The 14,713-nt window shown below is 44.8% G+C and overlaps 1 protein-coding gene across 2 annotated transcripts; it reads right to left on the bottom strand.

Annotated features, from left to right (window-relative positions):
• Window positions 1–312: 312 nt before the first annotated feature.
• On the bottom strand, window positions 313–14,447 carry LOC306657385 (uncharacterized protein). 2 transcript variants are annotated; one of them, XM_079133321.1, is made up of 3 exons: window positions 14,204–14,447; window positions 3,424–3,624; window positions 313–1,532 (listed from the first exon to the last, which is right to left on the bottom strand). In XM_079133321.1, exon 3 carries the CDS (start codon window positions 1,507–1,509, stop codon window positions 595–597), a length of 915 nt encoding a protein of 304 aa, XP_078989447.1. In that variant the 5' UTR covers window positions 1,510–1,532; window positions 3,424–3,624; window positions 14,204–14,447; the 3' UTR covers window positions 313–594. The 2 variants fall into 2 exon arrangements, with proteins under 2 accessions (XP_078989447.1, XP_078989448.1); XM_079133322.1 differs by lacking the exon at window positions 14,204–14,447 and adding an exon at window positions 6,331–6,461.
• Between the last annotated feature and the right edge of the window lie 266 nt (window positions 14,448–14,713).

Raw genomic sequence — 14,713 nt, 5'->3', positions numbered from 1 at the left:
AATCTAGCGGGGAATTTGGGCTTGGTTTTTCACGGTCTCTGGAATTTCCTCCTCTCCTTATCTCCTCCCCGTCCACTCGCTCCTCAGTATTATTGACTGATGCCCCCTCTGTTCATGTGTCTATTTTAGTTTTTCTACTGGGTCCCCCTTTTAGGAGCATGAGTACAGAAGTGTCTGTCCCAATGGGTCCCCACAATCCCGTCCAGCAGATGGCCTCCTCAGAAGTCCCTCTCCGTGCTCCTCTGCTCTGGCCCTGCCCCACCTCCTCCCCGCCCCCCCCCCCCCCCAGCTGTCTGGGGCCTTCCACATCTCCCTCAGAGCTACCCTGACCCTGGAGGCCTGGATTCACTGAAGGGAGACTGTCAGAGATGCTGATCTCGGTTTAGAATTAAAGACACTGAAATGATTTCACAGAGGCCAGTTGAGTGGATGTGGCGGAAGAGTTTGCAGGCCAAATGGATACTTTGGTTTACTCAGAGTACTTGCATAACCAAATAAAGATCCCAGTTTGGGGTTGCGTCAAAGGCAGGTCCCCAGCCCCTGCTTCTGTGTCTGTTAGCACTGGAGTTATCCATCTGAAGTGGCTGAGTTTGTTTAAACAGGCCCTCTGCTGCTCCTTGTGTGACCAAAGCCCAGCCAACAGCACATGCCCCGATACAACCTGCTCCTCAGCTCTCTGTTCCAGAGCCCGTAGACCAGAGGGTTAAAACACTGGGCAAATGCAAAGACACCAAAAAGCACCAGATTTAGAGCAAAGAAAGACACCCCACACCTCTTCCCTAAACCTATGATGATCAGAGTTGGAAATACGTGTAAACTTATCTGCACTAAATGAATAAGAACGGTTTTCCTTGCCTTGATGTTTGACCTATTGAAATGGCCAGCTCGTCTCCCTTCTTGGAATATCAGAGAGTAACTTATAAGAATGATGAACAAAGGAAGGAAAAGGAAAATCATGCCCGTGGCTCTGGCCGAAATGCCATTCAAGGTCACCGGGCAAAGGGGTTCCGATTTAAAAACGGCAACAGGGGTAGAGTTAGTGACCTCGATGAGGAATAAGCCCACATTCTTGAGTATTATGGTCGTCCAAGTCCCAGCCAGAATCCTGTACTTAAGTGAACCTGCGAAGGACAGAGATTTCAGTGGCCAGCAAATGGCCAGGTAAGTGTTGAGCGCCATCAGGGCCAGAGTGAAGAGAATCCCTTCTCCAACACTTAGCTGTGCCCCAAACACTGCCCAGCATATCAGCAGCGGGCTGTGGGTCTGCAAGGCCCGCATTCCTTGGAAAATAACCCCCAGGCCACAGTAGGAGGAGATGCACAGCAGGTGGTGGCAGAGGAGGATGTACCGGACCTCTTTCCTCAGTTTCAGATCCTGTGACACTATTGTGATAATAAGGACAGTGATGAACGTGGCGAAGGAGAAAGCAACCAAATACACAGAGGCCTTCACGGAGGCTTCCAGCCTCAGCCAGTCTGATATGTTGCAATGCTCAGAAGACACATTCATGGTCTTCAGGGCTGGCTCAGCTCCTGGAGGGGAAAAGGACAAGAATAAGTGACTCTGTGCTGAGGCTTCTCGTGCGACTCCCCAGCTCACCCATCTGTGTAAGGTCTTGAGGAACAGACTGCATGTCCTTTGGGACAGAGGAAGATAATTTCAGAGAGTGTTGCTAGGGATCAAAGAAACAGGAGAAATCATCCGAAGTCTTCTCTTTGATTGGGGGAGGGGCATACAAGCAAATCATACAAAAAGGAGGTTTGAGAGATGTGTTCCGAGCACTCAGCAGCTCAGGGCTAAAGCTCTAAAGCTTTCTGCACCCTTTTCTTTCTTGGATTGTGAGAATTTCTTGAAGTAGGAGCATGAAGCCCATTATCACGTCAATGGAGTAACCACTAAGCACTAGTTAACACCTAGTCCCTGCCCAGATCTGGGAAGAAGTTGGGGCAGGAGCTGGAGGAACGTGGAGCAGCCATCCATTCAGGGCCTTCCGTGAAAGGGAGGTCAACAGTGACCATGGCCATCAGGAGTGACACTGGCCGGACCTCTCTAGGGGTTAACACCTATTCTCAGAGCATATTCCAAAGGGACCACAGGTATGTTTTATGTCTCGGCAAGCAGTTTTATAATGCACTCTTGACAAATGGGATAACTAAGACTCAGGAGGGCTAAGAATTATGGTTTGGATCTTGACTCCGAAACGCTCACGTGTTAAAGACCTCGTCCCCAGGATGGCCCTACTGGGAGATGATGGGGCCTCGTGGGAGAGCTTTCATCACTGGGGACGTGGCCTTGAAGGGGATGTGGGATTGTAGGCCCCTCCTCACTCTCTAGCTTCCTGGCCTGGAGGTGAGCAGGTTCTCTCTGCTGCGTGCTCAGTCCATGACGTGCTGGCTTACCATCAGCCCCAAAGCACTGGGGCCAGCAGTCATGGACTGGAACCTCTGAAATTGTAATTTATCAGTCGACGACCTCACATATTCATTATTACCGTGACTGAAGGTCAACCAGCACACAGCCATCTCCTCAAGGCTATGTGGCTTTTGCCTATTGGAGCCAGAGTTCAGATGTGGGGGCCCCTCTCCAGAACCGACCCTCTCAATCACTACAGGAAGCTCATGTCAAATGCGGGGTCAAATGCAGGACCAAATGCAGGTTCTGCAGGTTCTCCTATACCAGTGTCCTTTACCAGCCAACTGGACGCCATTTGTAGGAATATTGTTTCTATTTTGAGGAAGTCAATAGTCTGCCCACCCAGGAAAGCGCTGGAATCTCACGGTTGATGACAAATGACGAAGCAGACACAGTAGCCTCAATAAACCTTCTCAAGCATGAAGAGCAATGAATGGCAGACTGTGTGTTGACTGGGGAACCCTCCAACTACCGTGTCACCATTGTTGCTGTGAAGCCTGTGGTGGAGATAGCAGCTGCGGCCTGCCCACCTGTACCCCATCCGAGGCCATGTGCCCTCCGGCCCTGGGTGCCCAGGTCCTTTTTGTTGGTCCATAACAGCAACTGAAAACCATTCTGTAGATTGCACTGAGTCAATCAGAGTCTGTCTTTTAAAAATCCGACCCAAGGCACACAAGAATGTGGCCTGGGAGTGCTGTTACATAGCTAGCCTGCTATTCGAATTGTAGCACGAGCAAGCAGAAGAGACAGAGAGACGGGTAGGAAAGAAGCAGGGATAAAGGAAGCCGCGGAGCCCTTGAAAGGCCACGAAAGCTCGTGCAGCCTTCTCTCTGGAACTTCTGATCTCACGGAGATGTCCTGCATGTTCCATCTCTGGGCTCTGAGACATCCCTCTGTTATTTGAGCTAGCTTGAAGAGGTTTCTATTGCTTTTTTTTCTGTCCTCTAGAGTTGAAAGTAGACAAAATGTTCCCTGAAGAGGTAGAGCAAATTGATTTTCCAAAGGACTTACCACAGTGGACATGCCCCTACTCTGACTTCCTGAGCACCTAAATGCCACAGCTCTGCCTGAGATCCCTCACCGAGACAGAGCTCCTTTTTGCTGGGTATTGTGTCGTCACCTTCTATGGAGACCTTTCCCAGAGCTGATGGATCTTTGGTGCCATTGTCGTGCTCATAAACTCCAGGCATTTATGTTCTCTTCTCTCCAGTTCTACAGAGAGGAATAGAAACTGTAACGGTGGCTGTCAACCTCAAAGCCGTTGACTGTCGAGCTTTCTTTTAGTGGCAGATTTTCAATAACAATCTTACATGAGAACCCCTCAGTATTCAACAGAAGACTGCACATCTGCTCTGATCAAAAGCTTCTTCCTTAATGCTTCCTCCCTGACCAACGGACACACTGTTTTCCACTGTTCTCAACCAACCCTTATTAAGCACTGAAACACGGAGTGCAACCTGAACAGTGAGGTTATAAGGCAGTAAGAGCCGCTGACCCCTGGAACTCAGTGTTCAGTGCATGACACAGATTTCGATTTAATTAGATAGCGCGTATCAAGAACATCATGTTCAGCTTTACTTAATCACCAAATGAGCAAGAAGACCAGTGTGAAAATAAAAGCGATCACTGTGGTCCAAAGAAGTCAGAGAAGGCTTCCTGGAGGACGTGAGGCTTGAATCAGGCCTTTCAAGGATGAGAACTAACAAGAAACAGGGACAGGAGTGAGGAGAGAGAGGAGCGATGCTGAATCCAGGCAAAGAGAAACAGCGGAGCCAAGGCAAACCACACCTGATGCTTCAGGGCAGGGTGAGTAGCTGGGTTTTATGGGACAGAAGTCTTGTTCGGGGCCTCAGGACCAGACTTGGAGGACCCGCATACCATTCCAAGGGTTTAAGCTTATTTTGTGAGCAAGAAGTAGCCTTGCCAGTTATCAAGAATACAAATAATAACAAATGCTGGCAAGGATCTGGGGAACACCTCCACTCTTACATTGCGGGTGGGGCTGCAAGTTAATATGACCACTTTGGAAAGCAGGGTAGAGATTCCTCAAAAAGCTAGGAATGGAACCACCGTATGCCCCCTGTACCACTCCTCAGTATTTATCCAAAAGAACTAAAATCAGCATACTAGAGTGACACAGCCACTCAATGCTTATAGCAGTGCAATTCACAACAGGCAATTGATGGAACTAGCCCAGATGCCATCAATAGATGAATAGCCTAAAAAAATGCAGTATATATACACAATGGAGTTGGCCATAAAAAGAATGAGATTATGGATGGCATTTGCTGGTAAATGAATGGAACTGGAGAATATCATGCTAAGTGAAATAAGCCAACCCCAAAAATCCAAAGGCCAAATATTCTCTTGAATATGTGGATGCTAACTCACAATAAAATGGAGGGTGGTAAGGAAGAATAGATGTACGTTGGATTAAACATAGAGGAATGAAGGGAAGGGAGGGAGATCAGGAATAGGAAAGATAGTGGAATGAATTGGCCATTATTTTCCTATAAACATATATGAATACGTGACAAATGTAATTCCACATCATGTACACCCAGAAGATTGGGAAGTTATACTCCATATACGTATAATGTGTCAAAATACAGTCTACTGTCATGTATAACGAAAAGAACAAATTTAAAAAAAAAGAAATTATGGAATTTGCCAGTAAGTGGATGGAATTTCAGAACGCCATGCTTAATGAAATAAGCCAAACGCAGAAAATCCAGGGTCAGATGTGTTCTCTCATATGTGGAAGCGAGAGCAAAATAAGGGGGAAAGGGAGAGGGGTTAGATATCACAAAGACATAGGGCAGATCAGTGGTACAGAAGGAGATGGAGAGAGAAGGACAGGAAAGGGAAGGAAATGTGGAGTGAAATTAACACAATTACACAATGTGCATGTACCAGTATACCACAGTGAATTCTGCCTTTATGTTTATTTATAAAGCACCAGTCAAAAATAAACAAACGAGTGAAAGGAAGACTAGTAGAGGAGAAGAAGGGTGGGAGGGAAGAGTGAAGAGAAAATGGGGGTGGGGGGACCAAAATGGAATAAAGCAAATTCCATGCATGTAATGTCTTGTTGAAATGAACCCAACTATTATGTATAACTCTAATGCACTAATAAAATAAGAAGAAAAAGGAAGCTTGTAGATTCACGCTTTTTATCAGATTTTTTTTTTTTTTTTTTGATACCAGGAGTTGAACTCAGGAGTGTGGCAGGCGAAACCTGGGGCCCAGGATTACGCCATGTGCATCTAAAGATGGCGACTGGCAGAGAGCAAATGGCGTCCTGATTATGCCTGGAGAAAGACAGGAAGCGTTTACAATTGGCTGTATGATAATCAGTTCAGCCGCCTAGTGCGTGGACAGATATACTTTACATGTATGCTTGAGCAAGTGATCGCTTGACCTTTAACAGGATTAGATGGACATATCTGGTTACAATTGCTTATGCATGAGACTGCTTATATATTGAGGGTGTGTTATATGAATAAACAGGAAGCTGCTTCATGAACTTCGGAAGAGTACGTGTCTTTTGTCCCGCTGGTCGGGCCGAAAGAGCAAGAAGCAGCGGCGAGCCGCTTGAAGCAACCTGGGCAGGAAGCAGCAGTTTTCCGTACAGGAGCACTCCACCACTGAGCCACATCCCCAGCCCTATTTTGTATTTTATTTAGAGACAGGTCTCACTGAGTTGCTTAGCATCTCACTTTTGCTGAGGCAGGCTTTGAACTTGATCCTCCTGGATCAGCCTCCTGAGCAGCTGGGATTACAGGTATGCACCACCACCATGCCCAACTTTATTATCAGATTTCAAAGTACTTGGATACAAGTGGATACAAAGTGGTACCTATTGTGATTTTAATAAAGACATTACTCAAATAAAATAAGAGAAGAAGAATAAGTAACCTTGCACATTTAAAATTAGGAACGCATGTCAGAGGTGAAGAGCCAAGACAAGGTGCGTCTGTGCAGGTGGTATTGGACATGCAGAGCAGGTGGCCCAGCAAAGGGGAAATTGGCACAGCAGACACTTGAGCCCCAGCATGTGACTTAAATATTTTCATATACATGAACTTCAAGAGGGTTGGAAATCTGCAAAATCAATAAAGGCAGGTTTTATTACCTTTAGTTTATTTGTGAGATCTCAGGAGGATCAGTGCTTTCTTTAGGATCATACATCCAGCATCTCCCAGCCTCCAAATCCATTCCTTCTCGGAGTTATATTTGCATACCAGGAACTTGTGGCAGCCAACTGACTACATGGGTAGCCAGTTCCCCTTTCTACATATTAATCCCATTTAGTGATAGTGCTTAGAGCCACTTTCTGAACTTCTAAAATGGAGAACACCTACTTCCTTCCAATCCAAACTATTACTTTGACTCCAGTTTGAGATAAGACACTGGAGCAAGGAATTACATTATTATCTCCAAGCACTCTGACAAAATCAGAGCCAGCCACCCCCACTCTCTGCAAAAGTCCTGTGTAGCAGGTGACTAAGCACACCAGGTGGCCTCCTAAGAGTCTTGTGCAGGGCAAATCCTGAGGACAACATGCTCCCCTTGCAGAGAGACAGAATGTAAGTAGAAATGACTGGGCCATACACAAAAATAAAACTCTGGCCTACCACCTGCAGCAACCAACCCAGGAACCCAACCCCTTATCTGTGCTGTCAGGCTTGCCAGAAGTCAGACTGCTATCTCCAATGACAGTCCAGGAAGCCAAATGATAAATCCTGTAAAAATTGACCCCAAAGAGCCAAGACTTGATTACTAACTGACACTTTTCCTAATTTCTGTCCTGCATTTTTCATCCTTGGGTTCTAAAAACATAACACACCTGGGACTAAACAGGGAAAGTCAAATATGCTCCCCTATCCAGTCACGTAGGCTGTCCCCCTTCTCTTTAGCTTGTCTGCAGCCTCCCCATGCCAGCAGCCTCCAGTCAGAGCACACCTGAAGCCTTCCTTTTTCCCGCTGTAAAGCTTTTTCGTTCCTCTGCCTGCCCTCGAGTCTCTGCCAAAACACGAGCTCTGCGTAAAGAGTCTGCCTATTCTCGTTTGATTGGTCTTTGGTTCTACATCAGCATGAAAAGACGGTGAGAGTGGCTTCTCAGGAGGACATGTGCTCTGAGCCCAGTTTCCAGGAGACTATGAACTGTGGGGGTCCATGCAGCTCCCCATCCCATGCCCTCCTGGTCAACAGCAGGGCCATCCTGGGGACTTGGGGCAAGTGAGACAGATTGGAGGGTAACCACTACCTTGGTCTCTGGATCTTGGGCTCTGGGTCACTGAGCCGGGAGGATTTTCCACTTCTCTCACCTCGGAGAGTCCACAAGGCAACCCTGCTGAACAGACATCCCACTTCAGACAAAACCCAAGGGGGTAACAGGGCTGAACTGGAAGGGAACATAAGAGAAGGGTGATGACTGAGGACAGCCTGATTGACTGTATCCTCTGAGATGGCTTAGGAGGTACCGATCTCTTTAATCCATGCAAACAGCCCATGAAGTCAATACTACCATATTCCCCAAAACTGGGGGATGAAGGAAGGAGTAACTTGGCCAAGGACAATGAACTTGAGGTGGTGATCCCAGAATCTGAACCAGGCAGTCCAACTCCAGGTGCCCCTCGCTAAGCCCCTGGGCCAGGTGCACCAAGCCGACACCTAACGGTTGTGAAGGGGCCCCATGTGTGCTTTCACTGGCTTCCCCCAACAGACTGCAGAGAGGGGAGCAGGCCATGTTTTCATCCTGCCTCCTGAGAGAAGGTGAACACAGAACACTCGAGGAGGGAGCGGTGGGTTGATGGAGAAGCCCCACTTCAACCCCAGCTCTTCTGGTGTCTGAAGCCATGTTTTGGTTCTTGTGGTTGGTTCAACCTTTTTTCCCAACAGCACTAAGGCTGGGTAAGTGAATTGCATTAAAAAAAAAAAAAATCCTGGGTGTCATAGAGTTATGTCCCCCTAAAACTCCTATGTTAAAGTCCTAAACCCCAGCACCTTAGAATGCGACTCTGTTTAGAGATAGGACCTTCAAAGAGGTCAATAGGTAAAATGATTTTATTAATGATCCCTGATCCAATCTGGTGTCCTTGTGTCCTAAGAAAAGGAGTTGGGGACATAAAAAGACAGACATTGGGATGTCATTCACAGAGAGAGAAGTCCAGAAGGTGGTGGCCACCTGCAAGCTAAGGAGAGACACCTCAGAAGAAACCAACCTGAGGACACCTATCTTGTACTTCTAACCCCCACACCCTGAGAAGCGTTGTCTAAGCCACCAGCATTTTGACTTTTGTTATGCAGCACAAATGCACTGCTACAGCAGGGAGAAGCAGCTGCCAGCTGCCATCTGTGTCTGGGTGGCTGAGAATAGCTTCCCATGGGCCCAACTAGACTCCTCCCAGGACCCACATGTGGACTTCTGAAGGAAGAAAGATCTATGATCTCTGAGAGGAAGGAGGTTCTTTAATTTTTAGGTGTTTATGGTCCTCTAGGCAGTGCCTGCCACCAAGGTCAGAGCAAGTGTCTGAGTAATTGCTGATGGGCAGAACCCATGAGCTGACCAGGAAGTACAGAAATTATGTCACGTGCTCAGGGTTACTGGTGGAAGGTCAAGAAAGAGAAGCAGATGCTTCCAGAATGCTCTTAAAACCTCCCCTGAGGATCAGACCTCCTCCTCTTCTGCAATAAACATGCCCCTTCTCGTTAAGGACCTCTCCTTATATTTTGCTCTGTTCTAGGACCTTACTTCTTTGATATTTTGAAAATCACTCCAGTCCATAAAACTTTGACAACTTCCTCTGTTGTTCTTCTCAAAGAGAAGGAAGAGAGGGAATGGGTTTTACTTATCACCAGATTCTCGACATCAAGAGGAAGCATTTCTAAACATCAGCTGTGACTGTCAATCATCTGGAAAGAGCTCACAGGGTGACATGGAGGCCTGGGTGAAATCAGAAAACCTCCTTAGGTATTCTGGTCACTTCTGAATTCAGGAAAATTACACATTTCCCTAATGAGAGGCTCCCCAGACAATTAACTTTGTAAGCCTTAACCTGCCTTCTTCACATGAAAGGAAATTCTCCAGCTTCCTTCTCTCCACTTTTTTCTGACCAAAATTTTGATCTACAAACATTCTTCTAAGTGCTCATGAGATTGGTTATTCAAAAGAGTCACTCTGGCTTTAATAGAATGCTTTCTTTCTCTAAAATACTTACATTTAAAAACACATCTCTAAAAGTAACATGTACTTGCATCTTTACCAAACCTAGAACATAAAGAAATATTCAAAAGGGAAGTACTGGAAAAAAAGGTAGCTGATAGCAATGGTGAGGGCGTTTCTTCATCTTACAATTTAATGATAAGTGTATGTGGTTATACCTTATCACTAACCATGATATCTGTAGGAACAAAGGATACAATCTAATGACACGTTTCAATCTTCACTATATGTACAGATAAGTAAATAAAAATAAGGTGTAGGGGTCATTCCAGGATTTCAGAAAAGATTGTGCAACACTAACTATAATAGCAACATGTATGACAATTAACATATTTCATGAATTTTATGAATCTCAATAAAAACTTAAGTAATGAATTTATCAGAAATTACAGTACTCTAGCTAAAATAAAACAATCATCAGAGTTCTCTGCACTGGCATTGGACAGGTCAAGGAACAAAAGAAGCTGTCTCAACAGGTATTTATTCAACCAATTAGTGAATTTTAACTACTAAGTACCCCCAGCAGGGATTCAAGTGCTGAGACAACCTCAGGAACCAGACTGACATCATGGAGTTTGGCCAATCCTCAATCCTGTGAGTGACCTGATCTTTCTCCCTTCTTCCCTTTCTCCCAGATGTCAAAGGCAATGTGATGCCAATAAGCCACAAAGAATGAACATCAATCTGTACATTACCGAGCATGTGATTCATTGCCAATACTATATTCCAGAAGCAGGGAAGATGTTGCCTTTGGGCCATTGGTTTGTCTCTTGAGTTCATCTTGTAGCATTTACTTTGAAATATGCTGATGCTATTAAAATGCTGCATTATGGCAAGTTTTAAGCTAGTTAAAAGTTAATTTGCTTGTGTAGGACCTTAGCATTATTAAAGCCTACAATACAACACATCACAGCCTATGTGTTTGATTTGCTAGTTGGCCAGCTTCTCTCAAAAGTCAGCCATTTTCATTCACTGCACAGTTAAGATAGCGGCCCCACCTACAGCAATAAGACAAGCCCTGCCTGTCTCAGCAGAACACACCCAGTTTTAGCCATAAACCAGGTGTTTTATTGGTGCAAGTCTTAGAAAAGCTGAAATCAGCAGATTCCATGAAGCTCCTTAGTTTTCTCTCTCTGAGTTAGCTGTTGGGATTATTGGAAACCATCAGCTATAACTTTATAAAATAAAATATAATTTAATTATAGCTGTTCTTACTAACATTTTTTATATCCTGTGATTAGTTCCACAGATGAGAAACTAAGTTTTGAAGTGTAAATTTAAGATACATGGCTTAGTTTTGAAGTGTACATGTAATATGCATGGCTTGGTTACATGTTTTTATCTTTATTAGGTGTCTTTACATGGTATATGATATACTTGATTGTATGTGCTGTGCAAAATTGTTCTTCAGATCCAAAAACTGTATGATTTTAAATAAATACTAAAATTGAAACTGAAAATTCATGGAATAATTTAACCTTTGCCTTCTTTGAGTACTTCTGGCACATACTAGATTATGAACTTGAACTTTTACTTAATTACCATATAATCAATTTCTCCCAATTGTAGGAGGCCTATATATTTATAAAGTTACTTTGGAAGAAATATAAGCCCATCGATCATATCAAATTCTATTACCATGTCGATGGACTTGCATTTCTCCATAGCAAAATCCATTTATGCAAGTTACTAAAGTTTTTGTCATTTTCATTAGTATTTATATTTGTCTTAGATGATTATGAATTAGTATAGAATTCTGAATCATGCTTAGAGAGCAAATAGCTGTTTCATACTTATCCTTGTGATTTTTTTAAAGCTCAACCATTATATTTATCTTTTTTATTTAACAGACTTCCCAAATAGAAAATATACTTATTGTTATTAATGCCATTTTTGCAATTTGTAAATATAGTTTGTATTTTTCTAATGCTACTTACATTCTCAGTATTGATGACAAAGAATATTACTAACTTTGAAAACCCCAGCTATCACTAAATCATATTTGAATGAACAAATCATTGAGTCATTTGGAATTCAATTCATGTCCATGTCCCATTTTCTCCATGTATACAGTCCTTGCTCACTCATTCACTCATGTGCTCATTTGTTCACTCAAGGAGCATGCATTGCGCACCTACCCAGTGTCAGGCACTGTGCTCCATGCCGAGCCAGCAGAGACCAGTAAGATAAGCTCACTGTCCTTGAAAAACTTCACTTCATTGACTTGAGAATGGGGAGCAAAAATTAATACTAGGACAGTTTATGAGAGAAAAGGCAAAAACAGACTAATTTCATATTTTAAAAAACTTAAAGTTGGAGAAAATGTATGAAAACTACAACTCTTTGGTTAGAGAAAGGAGAGTTCATTTCTTTCTCCCAAGAAGAGGATCTGGAGGAGGACCCTTCCTTCTCTTGCATGAAAGCCCAGGCAGGAGATGTTGAGATGAATCCTAGTCAGCACAGACATGGGGCTAGAAGAAGAAACCTGCTGGAAAAAACCAGGGCCCCAGGATGCTTAGTGAGGCTGATGGAGGAAGAGACAGCAGGTAGAGGCCCTCTAGGGCCTACGATGGTGCCAAAGGCTGGCTAGGAAACGAGAGCGAAGGAGATAAAGGCGGGCTTGAACCCCATGCCTGCAGGAGGGAAATGGTCAAGTGAGAACCTCACTGAACATGACGGAAGGAACTGCAAGTGTCGAAGAGCACAGTCAGCGAGGTCTTGACCCTGGCTAAGTTCATGACCAGATCCAAATAACTAACAGGCTCAAAGTCACCGGGATTCAGGGTGTGGAGAGGCCACCCCATCACAGGACAGATGACAGTCAGTCATTAAAGGGATTCTCAGTGTGCACTACAATCGAGCAGATTCAGATGACAACGCAGGTGCATGGTGCGAGGTCTTCTGGGAAGGGAGGTGGACCTCCCATAAGGGATAATGGCCGGGACACATAAATCCCATGGTATGGACCCAACAAAGGCAGGGCTATGTCACTCCCATCTAGTGAGAGTTGCTCCAGTGCTCAAAGAACCTTTCGGCATAACCATAAAGTCCCTACCTTCTTTTCACCAACTCTTTGGCCACTTAATCCATCCACATCAATGGGCTCAGATTCACATAAATTAACAGAAAATGAGGAATCTTTGGCAGTAGCAAACTCTACCTAAGAATCAGGCTGATGTTCTCATTCTCTGGTTGGGATTATTACCCATGTGACCTAACTGGAGTATCTACTTTTGATCTTTTATCCTACCCTGACTTGATGTGTTTCCCATTTAGTCTACGTCTTGATTTGGGAATTGCTGGTCTCAAAACATTGAATATTATTTCTGAATGATGAAGAACTGGAAGTCACATAGGTCATTTGCTCTTTCAGAATGGTTATAAGGGTGACATGCCAATCCCTACCTGGAATTGAAGGAAGAGTAATTTGATTGAAGGGCAAGGGTACCATCAGAGGGAGTGCATGCAAATGGAGAGCCCTAGACAGTAAAAGAAATGAGCCAAAAGTAGGTGGGACAAGACTGGGGGCTTCAGCTTGTGTGATCAAAGCTGTCAGAATCCATGTAGCCCAAGACCAGTGTCGAGTCTCAAGGAGACCCTCCTGGAAATAACATACCCTGCGCCAAGACTTACAGATGGTTTGGTGCCTCTTTATGTAATATCAGGAGGTGGCTGATGATCCCAGAGTGTAAGTGGGTTCAAACAAGTATAGAGAGTATTCGAGTAACAGCTGAAAATTGAAGGGTGGCTGTTCCCTTAAAATGCACAAAAAGCAAAGAGCAAGAAATTGTTAATGCATTGTCAACACTGAAGAAGCAGAAGGGCACTTGTCATAGTCTGATCCACTTGACAAGTCTGTTCCTCAAGGTGAGAAGCATTTGCAGCCCTGCCACAGCAATATGATTTTATTCAATGGGAACCTACTATGCATCAGGCACTGCACAAATGCCTGCGGGCAAATGGAAGAAATGATGCAGAATCACCACATTGGCAGAGTGTCATCTCTCAGGGAATACATAGGGAAAATATTTCAACATTATGAGTTAAGCATTTCAACTTAAAGCACTATGGAAATTCAGAAAAGGAACTCCAATCTTTCTAGAATGGTCATAGAAGACTTCCCTTAGGACACTAGCCTTCCGCTCATTCATTCATCACGTGTTGAGCATCTCTGACTGTTCTAGATGCCATGGAAGCAACACTGGATGAGAGAAAGACTTCTCTCTCACGAAGTTTATGTCCTGTGGGGCAATGACATTACCAGGAGAGACACAGAATGGTTCCTTCAAGACCACCCAACATCTACCTCCCACCTCTTTTCCCCCAGCATGTGTATTTTTCTACTGAGACCAGAGTGTCTTAACCGTCCAATCTGGGGCAATTCCACCCTTTTGGTAAAGCAGAGCTCTAAGTGCCAGGCCCATTGCTTATCACCTCGGTGAAATAACTCCCAAGGGACATGATCACACAAGTTCAAGTACTGAAAATGCAGAGTTGAGAATCAACGTCAAGCAGAAATCAAAGAGGGCACACAGGGCCCAGCCTGACGCAAGATGTTCTTACCTTAACTCACCGTGGAGAACTCTTCTGCCAGTACGAGTTCTCTTTCCCATGAAAAAGGACGTGGAAAAGTGACAGAATTCTCTCTGAAATTCCAGGCAAAACTTCCAAAACACAAACTCCAATGGCAGTGAACCAAGGGGTGTGACCCACTCTGCTTTTACCCAGGACCCTGAGCCTTCAGACCCGAGGGTCCCCTCTTCAGTGCCTGCTGCCAGGGACACACTATGATTCACAGGGTATAGGGCTGTCGGGTGGCTGAGAAAGTCAGGGATTCTGGTGGCCACTTCCTGAAAGAAAGTTCAGCCCCTCTGTCTAAAAAGGAAGTGGCAGAACTCAGAGCCATGGGCTTCACTGCTGCCCGCAAGGTCCCGCTGTAAAGGGGCACCTGGTTCTGCATCCCTTTGGGCTTTGGGCCCACTTTAGGTTGTTTGTTGTTTTTTGTGGTGCTGGGGATTGAACCCAGAGGTGCTCTGCCATTGAGCTATACCCCCAGCCCTTTTTATTTTTTAT

This window comes from Sciurus vulgaris, assembly GCF_902686455.1.
Source record: "Sciurus vulgaris genome assembly, chromosome: 3".
Classification (NCBI taxonomy): Eukaryota; Metazoa; Chordata; class Mammalia; order Rodentia; family Sciuridae; genus Sciurus; species Sciurus vulgaris.
This window is presented reverse-complemented; position numbering and strand designations above follow the sequence as displayed.